Here is a 12890-nt window from a genome sequence, read left to right on the forward strand (position 1 = left end):
TTGCATTGATTCTTGAATATACCGGAGGATCACGCGGTTTGGTCTCATCGTACTGTAGTGTAGCGTTGTGGCGGTTAGAGCAGGTACATGCTATTAGCCAGCTGTAAACATATTTTAATAAGATAAAAGATGAGAGAGAAGAGCAGCAGGCTACAGATATGTAGCCAGCTGTAGCACGGACTCCAAGACACAATGTGTATATGATAGGTGGGACCACATATTAGTAGTATAGTAAGCAACTATTATATAAATTGGCTATTAAATTGACTATAGATAAATTGAAGCTAGTAGTGGGCTATACTATTAAATTTGCTCTTACACGACTGAGCTGAGTACCCGAGCTTAGCGACTAAAGTAGTACTAGTGACAAATCAGACAAATTTATGAGCAGTAGTTTACTATTAATTAATGTTTAATAAAGTTGCCTAAAATGTGATTTTCCACGAAGATCACGCACGCTGGTGGTGTTCTTTTAAGCAAGGTAGTACAAACGCAAAGCGTCCACGACGTGTACACTCATCCTCATGATTATGTGAACACACAAACAACTTATCCCTATAAGCATATCTGAAATACTGAGCCGGCATACTCTCTCCGTCCCATAAAAAACAATTTTAATACTTGATGTTGATACTCCATCCTAATAATATGAATATGGACAATATCATATTTTAGTTTGATTTTTTTTGAGACGAAGAGAATACCTTGAGATTAGCGAACACACCGCAAGCGTCTCGCTGTTGACGGGTACATCGCCTACCACTGAAAGAATAATTACTCATAATTACGAGCATCCGTGTCAAGTACAGAATTTAACATAGATGGCTAGAACCAAACCCATGATGTTTAACATGCTCCCTCCGTCCTATAAAAACCGAATCGTATGTTCATATTCGTAGTACTATAATGTGTTAGTACTATATATTAGTTTTTTATTGGACGGAGAGGGTCGATGTTAGTGCATGCACAACGAGAAAACCATTAGTGTATAGTTAATTACTCCCTCCGGGTTAATAATACTTGTTCTTTTAGATAAGGGCATAGTCTAAAAAAAAAACTTTGATCATTATTTTTATTATAATATATATAAAAGTTTAATAAATATATGATTTTGTTAAAGTAATTTTTAAAGTACATACATGTAGCCATCATATTTAAAAATTATTCATAATCAAAGATTTTAAAGTTTGATCTCACCCTTTCTAAAACGACCAGTATTATTAGTCCGGAGAGAGCAAGTGTTAATTACTGTAAACTTTAAAAATAAATTTATTTAACATTTTAAAATAATTTTCAACAGAAAACTTTTACCAGAAACGTGCCCCCTCCTCCTTCTCGGTGAAAGAAATATACCGTCTAATAATTTGAAAAACATGCTCTCGAAAACCGAGCTAAAAAAAATGCCATCTTTAGCTTTACTCCGTCTTCGTCTCTCTACAAGTTGCTGCGACGACGCGCGCGACGACCCCGAGAGCGGAGCAGAGCGCGGGAACGGAGGAGAGGGAAGGGAAGCACCGGGAGGAAGGAAGAAGGAAGCGGATCATCTCATCTCGAGGTCCATGGACGGCAACAAGCGGCGGCGGACGCGGAGGCGGCTATCCCTGGCCACCGCCACCGACGGCGACGGCGACGGCACGGCTGCGGCGGCGCCTCCGGCGAAGCGGCAGCGTTGTCATGCGGTGGAGGACCTCCCGTCGCCGAGGAGGGGGCTTCTGCGGCAGAGCGTGCTCGTCGTCGTCTTCCTCAGGCGCGCCATGCTGCTCGCCTGGGGCAGGAAGGCGGACGACGACGATGACGACGACGCGGCGGTCGGCGTCTCCCGGATTGGTGGCTTGGTGAGTACCCGAGCTTCATCTCATCCATGGCTGCGAAAATGTCCTCTTTTAATTCCTCCCACTTGCTCTCAACTCTCTCTCTCTCTTGTAAAAAAAAAAAAGTCACGATTCGATTCCCATTTTGGGATCGAATCAGACATCCAAGATTCGGGGGGGGGGGGGGGGGGGGGGGGGAAGGCAGAGAGCTTTCTTGATGGATGGATGGATTCGTATCTCTGCAACTTCGGGCCCTTAGCTGACGATTTGTGCTTAATTTGTTCTGTGGATGGATAGGTGAGAGATGAACTCCGTCGCTGTCTTGGACCAATTGTGAGGGGCTTCTCGCTGCAGTTTAGGTAATAAATAATACAGTAATACGTTTTATTCCCTGTAATTAATCACAAAAAATTTACTGCTCTGTTCATGTGCTTGCAGATAGTTGTATTTCAGCTCCCCTTTCTCTGAATTGCTAAGTTACAGCAAAAATTTAGCTCTTATGTGTTTGAACTTTTCAGTTATATCAGTTGAGCTTATCAACTTACTGATAAAGATCAGTAACCTCAATTATTGTGCTAAGTTGATTTTACTCAAGGCGCTGCCTTCCTAATAGGATCCAATCTTTCTTGTCCAGGAAGTGACAACCGAAGTTTTTAGGCTGTATTCGGTAGGAAGAGTTGGGAACTCTCCCTCCAAACACGTAAAACGAGATGGTTCATTTAGCACGTGATTAATTAAGTATTAGCTATTTTTTTTTCTAAAAATGAATTAATACAGATTAATATGATTTTTTAAGGCAACTTTCATATATAATTTTTTTTTTTTTGCAAAAAACGCACCGTTTAGCAGTTTGGAAAGTGTGCGCGCGGAAGACAGAGGAGGTGTAGTTGTGAACACACGCTGCCGAACGCAGTCCCTCTTCCTTTTTATTTGACGTCCTACGATTAGTGTCGTCAAAATTCTAATATGCTTGAAACTATCAAAATTAGCATTATCTAAAATGAGATAATGAACTTTACTCTCAATATATTACTAGTTTTACTCTTGTCTAACTAAAGGCAGCAATGTTGCCCTTTTTTTTAAAATTCTTTGTTTGGAATGTGGCTGCAGCAAACTGGAAAGGAGACTGGAAAGAATTGACCAGCGGATTGAGAATCTCAACCATAAAGTGGTCAGCTTTGCTTCTTTGTATATTCTTCGATTTCTGATGCTCTAAGTATTCATTGATGCCTGTTCTCTGACTCATATATTTGCTTCTTTCCTGAACCAATTGCAGGACCAAATAACACCGTTACGACATAGCCACTGCAATCACCAGCAGCCAATGTAAGAGATCTCCATTCTACCTTACAAAGATACTAACACATTATGGTATTCAATGTTCTGTTTTCTGTGTTACAGGCAGGGGACAAATCATGAAGGGGCCAATGCTGAAGGAGTGGAGACAAATGAAGACGATGACAAAAACACATGTGTTCGGCTTCGATTTCTGAATGAAATGAAACCTCCTATTTACCATGATGATGAGTTAAAAGCTGAAAACAACGAAGATATTCGGATTGCCATATTTGATGGTGAACAGATGATAAAATCAGGCCCTCTTTCGAAGGTGAAACTTGAGATATTGGCCCTTGAGGGAAATTTTCCGTATAATAGCATGGAGAGTTGGACTACTAAGGAGTTCAACGAACACAGAGCTTGTGGCCGGGATGAAAGAGGCAATGTGTTGGCAGGTGAACGCACTGTCCAGCTGATCAATGGAGAGGCCTCTCTTGGTGCCATCAAATTCAGAGAAGGGTCATGCAAGGCCCGCAAGGGTAAGTTCATGCTTGCAGCAAGAGTTTGTGACAGTGCAAGAACTGGTGTTCATGTTCAAGAGGCTGTCATGACGCCTGTGGTTGTGCAGGATCGCAGAAATAAATGTAGGTTACCGTCTATAACTCTACCATATCTTCTCTTTGGTTAGTAAGGGATAAACATTAGTGCTGGTTTCCTTAATTCAAGTATATATGGTCCAAGTTTCATGTCATGAGGGTAACCATACTTCCAATACTGACAATGAACCGTTCCTTACTTGTTTCTTTCTCTTCTTTTTCTCCTTTGCAGCAAATGAAAAGAGTCATCCTCCAAAGCTGGACGACAAGGTTCATCGCTTGGAGGAAATTGCGATTAATGGAAAATACTGCAAGAGGCTTGCAGAGAATGACATAGAAACCGTGGAAGACTTCTTAAAGGCTCTAAATAAGGATCCTGATAACCTGGCCAATGTACAGCCCCTCTTTAGATATATTTTGTCCAGCCCTCTGTTGATCTCCATTTCATCATCTCCATTTCTTGGTGTGTGCAGATTCTCCACATGAAGAAGGGATCCAAGGCCTGGGAGAAAATGGTGACACATGCCAGGGACTGCAGCCTCGAAGGCAAGCCCGAGCTGAAATCGTATCCCGTTGCTCAGACAAATGTGGTGCTCATCTTCGATTGCGTGAATTCTCTTGTCGGGGCATGGTTTGGTGACAGTTACATTGCATCTGACAGTCTCAGTTCAGCTCAGCAGGTACATGTTTTGGTATCAAACATATTACATTCCACAATTGCAGCTACCATGTTGAGAACAGTCCTCATGCCAACTATATGTGCATATTTGTTACAGGTTATAGTGGACAAGTTGAAAGGTGAAGCATATAAACTGTTGGATAAGCTTCCTTTTGATTATATAATGGAAGGCGGCTTTCCAATACCGAATCCTATGAATGCGAATGCGAATGCTGATGGTCATCATGCAGCTTATCAAGGTTAGAATTTTCGAATAACACGAGTGGTCAAACGTCATATCTAAGTCAACAACTCCATATATTTAAACGAGGGAGTAGTTAGTTGTATCCAAACCATGTATTGTACAATGGCCTGATATTGGGATCTTCCCTGCCAGTTCAAGGTACTGAAGCAGTTGGGGGCTTGGACCATGCTCAGATTGATCCATCATTTGCAAATGCAAACTATCAAGGTACTCATTTCATTCTTGTAAATTCTTTCATAGTGTGCACAAGATGATGCCTTTGGATAACAGTTTTGGTTGTATGGTATCGAAACCTCATAGATCAAAGTACTGCACAAGCTGGTCAGGAGCAATTCTCCTCTGCTGCTGTAGCTGGTTGGTATCAGGGTCCAATTGCGCAACCTAGCTCTTCTCACCAGACAAATCATGTGAGCGAAAAAATTGCGCCACCTCATCTTTGTTCCTAGTGTATTGAACTCCATGCTGCATATTTGTAATGACTTCAATCCAAACAAAATTGCTCAACTATGTTTGGTTACGATTCAACATAAAAAAAATAACCTTAAATATCAATGTACAACTAATTGTTTGGTTACAAGACTAGTAGAGGCTGCATTACTCCTACAAGTTTTAATTTAGTTTAGCAAGTACTCAGTGTGAGCAAATTGTGTGTTTGTTTGCAGGTAGTCTACCCTGGTGGAGCTCAAGTGAATTACAGTCACCAAACTAACTGCGTTGCGCCTTGTGATTACCCATGCCAAGGAGCATCCAGTGAGTGTTAATCAGAGCTGGGGAAAACACTTATCTAGCAGTGTTCATCCTAAATCTTTTAGCTCACTTTTACTATCATCTTTGTTACAGTGGTACCAGGATTTGATCAGGTGGAACTTCAGGGGAGGCCCTTCTTGGGCAGAGATGACTTGGAAGCATCAACTTCTGCTCACAACAATCTGCCATTTCCACCACAGCAGCAGTTTACATTCAGTGGTGAGCAGTGCATCTTCTTCCTCTCATCACCTCTCCTGCGCCGCGGCGCGACAAGTGGCAGGAGGGTGGGGGTAGCTCTGGTACCTATCTAGCAGCCAAATTTCACTCTGTTGTGATTCTTCTTGATCTCTTGCAGGTGATCCAGGATCATCAGCTCAGGTGAACATGCAGAGCCAGAGCCAGGGGCAAGCTGCTACTCAAGGCAATCTTCCAACACAACAGCAATGGTCCCAATCTCAGTACCATGGAAACAACTGGGGATAAAGCAAAAAATGTAGAATATGTCATTTAGTTCTACACCGATTTTTTTTTTAGGAATCAATTGTTGAATTGTCACCTAGTCGTTGTAATTTGTAATCCTCTCACTTTTTGGTCTCTGAGCAGCTTAGACTATTGCTCTGTACTTCACCCATTAATGTCAAACTCTGGCTGAAAGAATGGCGCTAATCTAAAATCTAAATGTTAGATTTCCAAGATTCTCCTAAAAGTTATATTTCCAAAATGTTATAATTCTCTCTCTCTCTCTCTCATAAGGATGCACTTTAATACTCCCTCCGTCCCTAAATATTTGACGCCACATATTTCACAAAAGTTTTTGAATAAGACGAACAGTCAAATATGTTTAAAAAGTCAACGGCGTCAAATATTCAGGGACAAAGGGAGTACTGTATAAATCAAGACGCAAGAACGTGAATATCACTAGCAGTGTTAACACAACGATTTCACATAAGAATAAACAGGTAAGATAATGCAAGTTTTCATTTTAACTTGAACGGAGCAAGGGTTTAACAGGGTACAGGTACTATCAGAAGATAAAACTCTGAGCACCCAACAAAATTACCACGCTAAAATCCGTTGCACACTGTATCATGAATCCATGATCAGCTATGCAATTACAGGTCTCTGGGATAACAAAAATTCTCTTCCAGCTTTAAGTGTTATCTCCGGTACATGATTATGCATGTGACCAAAATGACTAGAATCCTCATCTCAGCAGCAACAAGCAGATGCCTCAACAAAACACCAAAAAGGGATCATACCTCCTTCTGACACATACAAACAAGAAATCCAATCTCAAATGTGTGTTTATGGAATAGAAACATTGAGAAAAGGGTAGTCAAGTTTCAGAATCATGTACCTAATAGATTAAGGATGGCATTACTCAGATGTTCCAACATGTCCATTTGAGTTATTTGCAGGTGTTCCCATGTATTCAGCTGCTGCCAATATTAGACCTGTATAGAAAATTAAAGTTGTTATACTACACCGAAAAGCCAGAACAAAGATAGACCAAAGTACTGCATCACATGAGTGGAGCTTGGAAGAAAAAAAAATGTAACACAAAGCTTAATACAACAAAATTTTCAGATTTTGTGATTTTAGTAGAGGAATACCATACCAGTAAATGGAGGTGAAGGTCTCCGAGGCCTTGACTTAAATTCTGGATGGAATTGAACACCTATGTAAAATGGGTGGTCTTGTAGCTCTACAACCTGATCATAGGTGGAAGCGGGTTCAGCCTTAAACAAAAGAAAATAAATCAAGACAGAAATCTGGAACAGGCTGTTAATTGGTACCTCCATCCTCTTTCCACTTTCATCACAACCAACAAAATGAAGGCCAGCGTTTTCAAGCATAGCAACGAAAGCAGGGTTCACCTGTTTAAATAGACAAAAGGATAATCACTTACAAGCATAATGATGCAATGGATATATAGAATGACAGAGTTTAATAAAACAAAATTCTTGGCAAACCTCATATCTGTGACGATGACGCTCATCTACATGATCAGGGCTCCCATATCTATGATTTATATTTATGTTCAAATTAGAAGATGAAATAAGGAGATGTGAAAACGGACATGCAAGAGTTAGTCAATAATTTATACTTTTAACTAGTCTACAAAGGCTGCATTTCTACAAACTGTTTTAACAAGGTTCCTAACAACAAGCTCTGCAAGACACTAAATTTTTCATCGTGTACATAACTTCTGTGATCTGACAAGTTGTCAGAAATCCTTACAGTTTTGATGTAAGACAATCTGTCCTGTGAAAGAACGTTCTTCGGCAACCCAACCTCATTGTATTTCCCATGTGCGTTTTTGAAACCTGTATAGTTAATTGCAAGGCCTTAGGTTAGATCAAAGTCATGTCTCTTTCTTGCATGTAACAGGATAAGAATTACCTCAGGCATGTACATAACCACACGAGATGGTGTTTCTGAGTTGAACTCTTCACTGTCTGCATCCTTTAGGCCAAGAACCTATGACAGGATGCACAATATGAGAGTCTCTAAAGATAAATTAATTAACAAGTAACAAAAAGGAAGCATACATACATTTCTGGACATCTCAATCACTGATATCTGCATTCCCAAGCAAATGCCAAGGTATGGAACTTTATTCTCACGAGCATATTTTGCAGCCAGTATCATCCCAGATATTCCACGATCCCCGAATCCTCCTGGTATCAAAATGCAAGAGGAACCCTGAAATTTTATCATTTATAAATGTTATACTTTAAAGATAGAGTTTGTATAGTCACAGTAGGAACCATAGACAATCAGCATACTCACCTTAAGAGTTTCCCAAGCTTTAGCATGGGCATCTGGTGCCTGTGAAGAATAATGTCATGGAAAGGCAGAATCATAAGATAACACAAAGCAGGAAGGACAACTATAATAGGAGTGTTACATTGATTTCAATAGAGAATATATTAAGTTAGTAGACTAGTATGAATAAAGATGATCTTTAGCCCTGAGATAATTATTGGCACCAAACATAAAACAAAGCATTGGTTTAAACATTACAACTGTGTTAAGAGATGTAGCGTAATCCAGTAGAACTACTCCCTATCATATTATGAACAAAGAGTTTCGGGCTTACACTTGTTGCAGTTGCATCTTCAAGATCTGAAGCTGCAATCCACTGGATAGAAGGTTTCAATGAACATGCAACACTCGCATGTAGAAGAGCCTGAAACATATTTGTATACACATGAATTTGAAACAACATTTGCATGTATAATACTATAATATTTCAATAAGAATTAAATCAGTAGCACTGCAAGAGTAGTGGGTAGTTCAAAAATCTCCTTGCATAAACACAACTCTTAGGAATTGATTGCATTTGCAGTAGGCACTAATGGAGGGAAATAATTGCACAACAGGCAAAACATAAATAAAAAGGACCCATTTTCACCAATTGGATGCATAATTGAATAAATAACAATTCTATATTAAAAAGTTGATTTAACTCACCTTCACCACTGATAAGTAGGAATCGGTCAGATTAGTATATTTCCCAACCAAAGCGATTTTAACCTGCATGGCATTGAAGTCCATCAAAATTAATTATGCACTTGAAAATAATCAATGCAAAGTCAAGATATTAGAGCAACTTAACAATACTAACAGAGTTTTTGAGGTCATCATATGACTCAGCCATCTGTGTCCAATCTCGTAACTCAGGGGGTCCAGCAGACCTACAGAATAAGGTATGGAATTGATTCAACATACTAACCAAAACACCTTATATAAAATAAGTAATGCCAGGAAAGTACAACAGATTTGTTATTACTGCCCGAACTCATAAATCTCACAACAATCAAGCAAGTCCATTCACATTAACTGAAAAGGGGTCAAATATAGACCAGAAATAGCAAGTGTAACTTAATAATGAACTACTGAAAAGGGGTCAAATATAGACCAGAAATAGCAAGTGTAACTTAATAATGAACTATTCATGATTTTCAAAGGTAGTAAATCCCAAATATAAAACTTCCTACACGCACACACTTGGGCACATTATTTCCAAACATTGACAAGAAACTGATATTCGGTAATTGTCTGGCTCACCTTCCAAGGTTAAGTTGTTTGATTATAGCCTCGTGAACCTTTTGGTTCTGGAAAATAACACATGTCAAAATAAAGTATCAGTGCAATGATTATATAAATCATACTCATTATCTTTCTCTACAGAGTCAACACTTAAGCTTTGAGCCAAAGATAACTCACTCTAAGAATAAGTGGAACATGCCACAAGTTTGGAACATCATGGATGTTAAGTATATTCTCAACCTGTAAGAGATAAGATAGAATGTAAGTAGGAAAACATGAGAATAAAATGGCTCTTTTCAAACTTAGAAGCAAAAACATACCGGTACATGACAAAATTGTGAAAGTTTCTCCTTGACAGATCCTATTAGTGGCTGAATGTTCAGATCGCAAAAAATTATGTCAATCCAATACAGACAAGAAAAAATATAGACTAAGCACCAAAAAGATATGGACAGTCATGTCCAGAGTAAGACAGGAAAAGACATATTAGAGTGACTACCAGAGAAGTATTCCATATGATAATAAAATAGGGAACATCAACATCAAATGCTAGAATCAATGGAGATATCATATCTTAAGAGTGTTCTGTTATTCTATGTTGTTTGCGTTACCTGTGCGGATCGGCATGCTAGAAGATCAGGAGTCAGACCCAAGGCCCTTAGTTCTCGTACACTGTGTTGTGTTGGCTTAGTTTTCTACAAAAATAGAAATGACAGATTCAGGGTTCAATCTTAGCGATTATATGTCCTGACAGAAGACTTGAATATTGCAATGCAATTTTGTCTCATGTCAGAGGTCAAGATGTCATCAGCAGAAATCATGATTGAAGAGAATTATTTACCTGCTCACCAACTACACCCAATACCGGAACAAGGCTCACATGTATGAGGCAGAAATTGTCCTTACCTGCAAAATATATAAGAATGATGGGTACAATATCCAACAATGAGCACTAACAAATCAGAATTGTTTTTAAAACAACGCTGCATGTCTTCTCAACATATCAACAATAGCATGTGACTATCAGCTTGCCACTTTAGCACAAAAGAGGAAGGCGGTGTGGACTGAATAAAGTGGATACCTAATCTACAGCCCAATCATTTCCAAAGAAATAAACAGAGAAAAATGGTGTGAAATGATAGAAGAGTCAGCATAGCCCATTGAACTCAACATATTTCTCAGCAACCATGACCTATTAAATTTGAAATCACAAGAAGAAAATCCAACTGTACCAAGAGAAAATGACAACTGGCGCAGAGCTTCAATGAATGGCATTGATTCAATATCACCTGAAACAAGCAAAAATTTAGTTCATCCATTATAATAGTAATAACTATACCATAAGATGCCTCGAAACCCTACCTACAGTGCCTCCCAATTCAATGACACAAACATCAGCTGGACAAGTCTGCCCATCCACAGGAACAGAAGATACTGACTGTATCCACTGTTTAATTTCATCAGTTACATGAGGAACAACCTGAACATGTTACAGCCATAAGATTTTAGTTTGTCATATGGGTATTCCATAAGCATGTGACCATTGCCAAAAAAAAATGCCACAAGGGAATTACCTGGACCGTCTTTCCAAGATAGTCACCCTTCCTCTCCTTCTCAATGACAGACTGAAAAGAACAAAAGCCATTGATTACAAACTCATGTGACAACCAGCAAGCATTTTCTAGGAAGGGATGATCACCTGATATATCTTTCCAGTTGTAATGTTGTTATCCCTTGTCAGAGTAACATCCAAGAAACGCTCATAATTCCCTAAATCCAAGTCAACCTACAAATTTCCAACATTACAAGCTCATGTCCACAGGTCATAAAGAGTAACATCACATGGAAGCATCAAAGAAGCCATACCTCTCCACCATCGTCAAGCACAAAGACCTCACCATGCTCAAAAGGAGACATTGTACCAGCATCTGTGTTTAAATATGGATCTGCAACACCAGGTGATGGACAATAGTAAGAGTGTAATACTAATGACACATCAATAGACTGAGAAACCTCCAAGCAAGTTAAACTCTACATGGGGTACCACATATGTTGCAAAAGTCACACACACACACACACACAAAAAAAAAAAACTTTCTGGTTTGACACTTACCCTAACAAAGAAAATGCTGAAAAGGACCCATGTTCCCACATGCCAATCAAGAAAATTCACCTAGAAAAGATTGACCACGGTGCAGGAAACAATTTCAATATCCAAAATGGCATAGCGCTTTCCAAGGCCACATTGTGATACCTGATGATCCATCACAACCTTAAAAACCAAAAAGGTGACACCACCTTTATACATCTAAAAGCCTATAAAGCAACAGAACCTTCAAGAATTCACATCAACTAGACAATAAGTACTCCTCACGGCTTCATTGATGGATTGTTTTTCTACATCAATTAGACAATAAGTACTCCTCACGGCTTCATTGATAGATTGTTTTTCTACAGAAAAATGAATGATGCATTTTCACCACCAAAACATAACCAAGACAAGAATGCACCCATCAATCATGGCCCCCATGAAGGCTGAATCAATAATAGGCAACCTTTTAAATACTCCATTACCATAAACAAGAAAGCGGCCACCTTTCACCTCCCTCCAAACATAAACCAACAAGCCGACGCTTTTGACACACCCCCAAATCAAGAAAGATATGAAAAAAGCCCTAACCCCTACCAAATTCATCACAAGGCGGCAATCTTTAATCCCTTTCAAGAATAAGCACAACAAATGCCATAAATTCAAGTTCAACCAACAATCACATATAATCGCCATCTCCGCACCTCCCAAACCCGCAGCTTTGTGAGCCCAAAATCTGCAATCTTAGGTACAAAATCACTCCACAACCAACCCACCTCAGATTTCCTAGGGTTTTAGCCATCGCATTCAGATGAACAAGAGGAACAACAGGTGGAAAGAATGGGGAAAAGAAGCACACGGACCGATCTTGATGCAGGTGACGCGGAGGCCGCAGGCCTTGAGGACGACGCCGACGCTGCTGGCCGTGACCCCCTTCCCGAGCCCGCTGACGACGCCGCCGGTGATGAGCACGTACTTGGTCGACGCCGCCGCCGCCGGATGCTTCGGCTCCGCCGCCGCCGCCTCCTCCTCCCCGGGCTCCGCCATGGGGGAAAGATTGGATTTTTTGGGCGGGGAGGAGCAGCTTCTGATGCTGATGCTGCTGCTGCTGCTGGTGGAGGTGTACGGACGGGAAAGGGAAACCCCTTTCTTCTTCTTCTTCTTCCGAAGCTACAGTATTTTTGTACTCACGAGAGATACAGGAGGCAGTATATATAGAAGTTTTTTCTTCTTTATCTTTTTGCGAATCTCAAAATATTAGTAACAAACTTTCTAACTACCTGAATTTTCGATGAAGATTTATTCTAGAGATAGGCAAGGAAGAAAAAAAACAGAGAGAATCTCCTATTCTTGTGGTCAATTTTTTTTTCTCTCTCGTCTTTTTTTTTTG

General features: G+C 39.9%; 2 protein-coding genes across 3 annotated transcripts; one reads left to right on the top strand and one right to left on the bottom strand.

Annotated features, from left to right (window-relative positions):
- The first annotated feature begins 1477 nt into the window (after positions 1 to 1477).
- Positions 1478 to 6048, top strand: LOC127757284 (calmodulin-binding protein 60 C-like). The gene is made up of 13 exons (XM_052282781.1): positions 1478 to 1835; positions 2109 to 2170; positions 2922 to 2982; positions 3088 to 3137; positions 3213 to 3733; positions 3918 to 4078; positions 4159 to 4365; positions 4462 to 4603; positions 4741 to 4815; positions 4909 to 5015; positions 5271 to 5358; positions 5449 to 5574; positions 5711 to 6048. Exons 1-13 carry the CDS (start codon positions 1560 to 1562, stop codon positions 5836 to 5838), a joined length of 2004 nt encoding a protein of 667 aa, XP_052138741.1. The 5' UTR covers positions 1478 to 1559; the 3' UTR covers positions 5839 to 6048.
- Positions 6049 to 6315: 267 nt separating this feature from the next.
- Positions 6316 to 12687, bottom strand: LOC127757285 (uncharacterized). Of its 2 annotated transcripts, none has more exons than XM_052282783.1 (23): positions 12364 to 12687; positions 11278 to 11357; positions 11111 to 11197; positions 10986 to 11036; positions 10774 to 10891; positions 10644 to 10700; positions 10253 to 10317; positions 10023 to 10106; positions 9732 to 9782; positions 9589 to 9651; positions 9430 to 9476; positions 8987 to 9056; positions 8833 to 8895; positions 8459 to 8548; positions 8149 to 8187; positions 7912 to 8061; positions 7759 to 7836; positions 7597 to 7682; positions 7329 to 7377; positions 7152 to 7232; positions 6974 to 7067; positions 6713 to 6809; positions 6316 to 6617 (listed from the first exon to the last, which is right to left on the bottom strand). In XM_052282783.1, the coding sequence occupies exons 1-22, from the start codon at positions 12545 to 12547 to the stop codon at positions 6733 to 6735; spliced, it is 1764 nt and encodes a 587-aa protein (XP_052138743.1). In that variant the 5' UTR covers positions 12548 to 12687; the 3' UTR covers positions 6316 to 6617; positions 6713 to 6732. The 2 variants fall into 2 exon arrangements, with proteins under 2 accessions (XP_052138743.1, XP_052138742.1); XM_052282782.1 differs by having other exon boundaries at positions 6316 to 6620.
- Between the last annotated feature and the right edge of the window lie 203 nt (positions 12688 to 12890).

The sequence above is a fragment of the Oryza glaberrima genome, chromosome 12 (genome assembly GCF_000147395.1).
Source record: "Oryza glaberrima chromosome 12, OglaRS2, whole genome shotgun sequence".
Taxonomy (NCBI): domain Eukaryota; kingdom Viridiplantae; phylum Streptophyta; class Magnoliopsida; order Poales; family Poaceae; genus Oryza; species Oryza glaberrima.

Coding starts and splice junctions, on each gene's coding strand:
- LOC127757284 (XM_052282781.1), top strand. CDS start 1,560: ATGGACGGCAACAAGCGGCGGCGGACGCGGAGGCGGCTATCCCTGGCC. Junction 3,734..3,917: donor GCAGGATCGCAGAAATAAAT/GTAGGTTACCGT, acceptor TCTCCTTTGCAG/CAAATGAAAAGAGTCATCCT. Junction 4,816..4,908: donor TGCAAATGCAAACTATCAAG/GTACTCATTTCA, acceptor GAAACCTCATAG/ATCAAAGTACTGCACAAGCT.
- LOC127757285 (XM_052282783.1), bottom strand. CDS start 12,547: ATGGCGGAGCCCGGGGAGGAGGAGGCGGCGGCGGCGGAGCCGAAGCAT. Junction 8,896..8,986: donor ATGATGACCTCAAAAACTCT/GTTAGTATTGTT, acceptor AATGCCATGCAG/GTTAAAATCGCTTTGGTTGG. Junction 7,068..7,151: donor AAAGTGGAAAGAGGATGGAG/GTACCAATTAAC, acceptor ACCTATGATCAG/GTTGTAGAGCTACAAGACCA.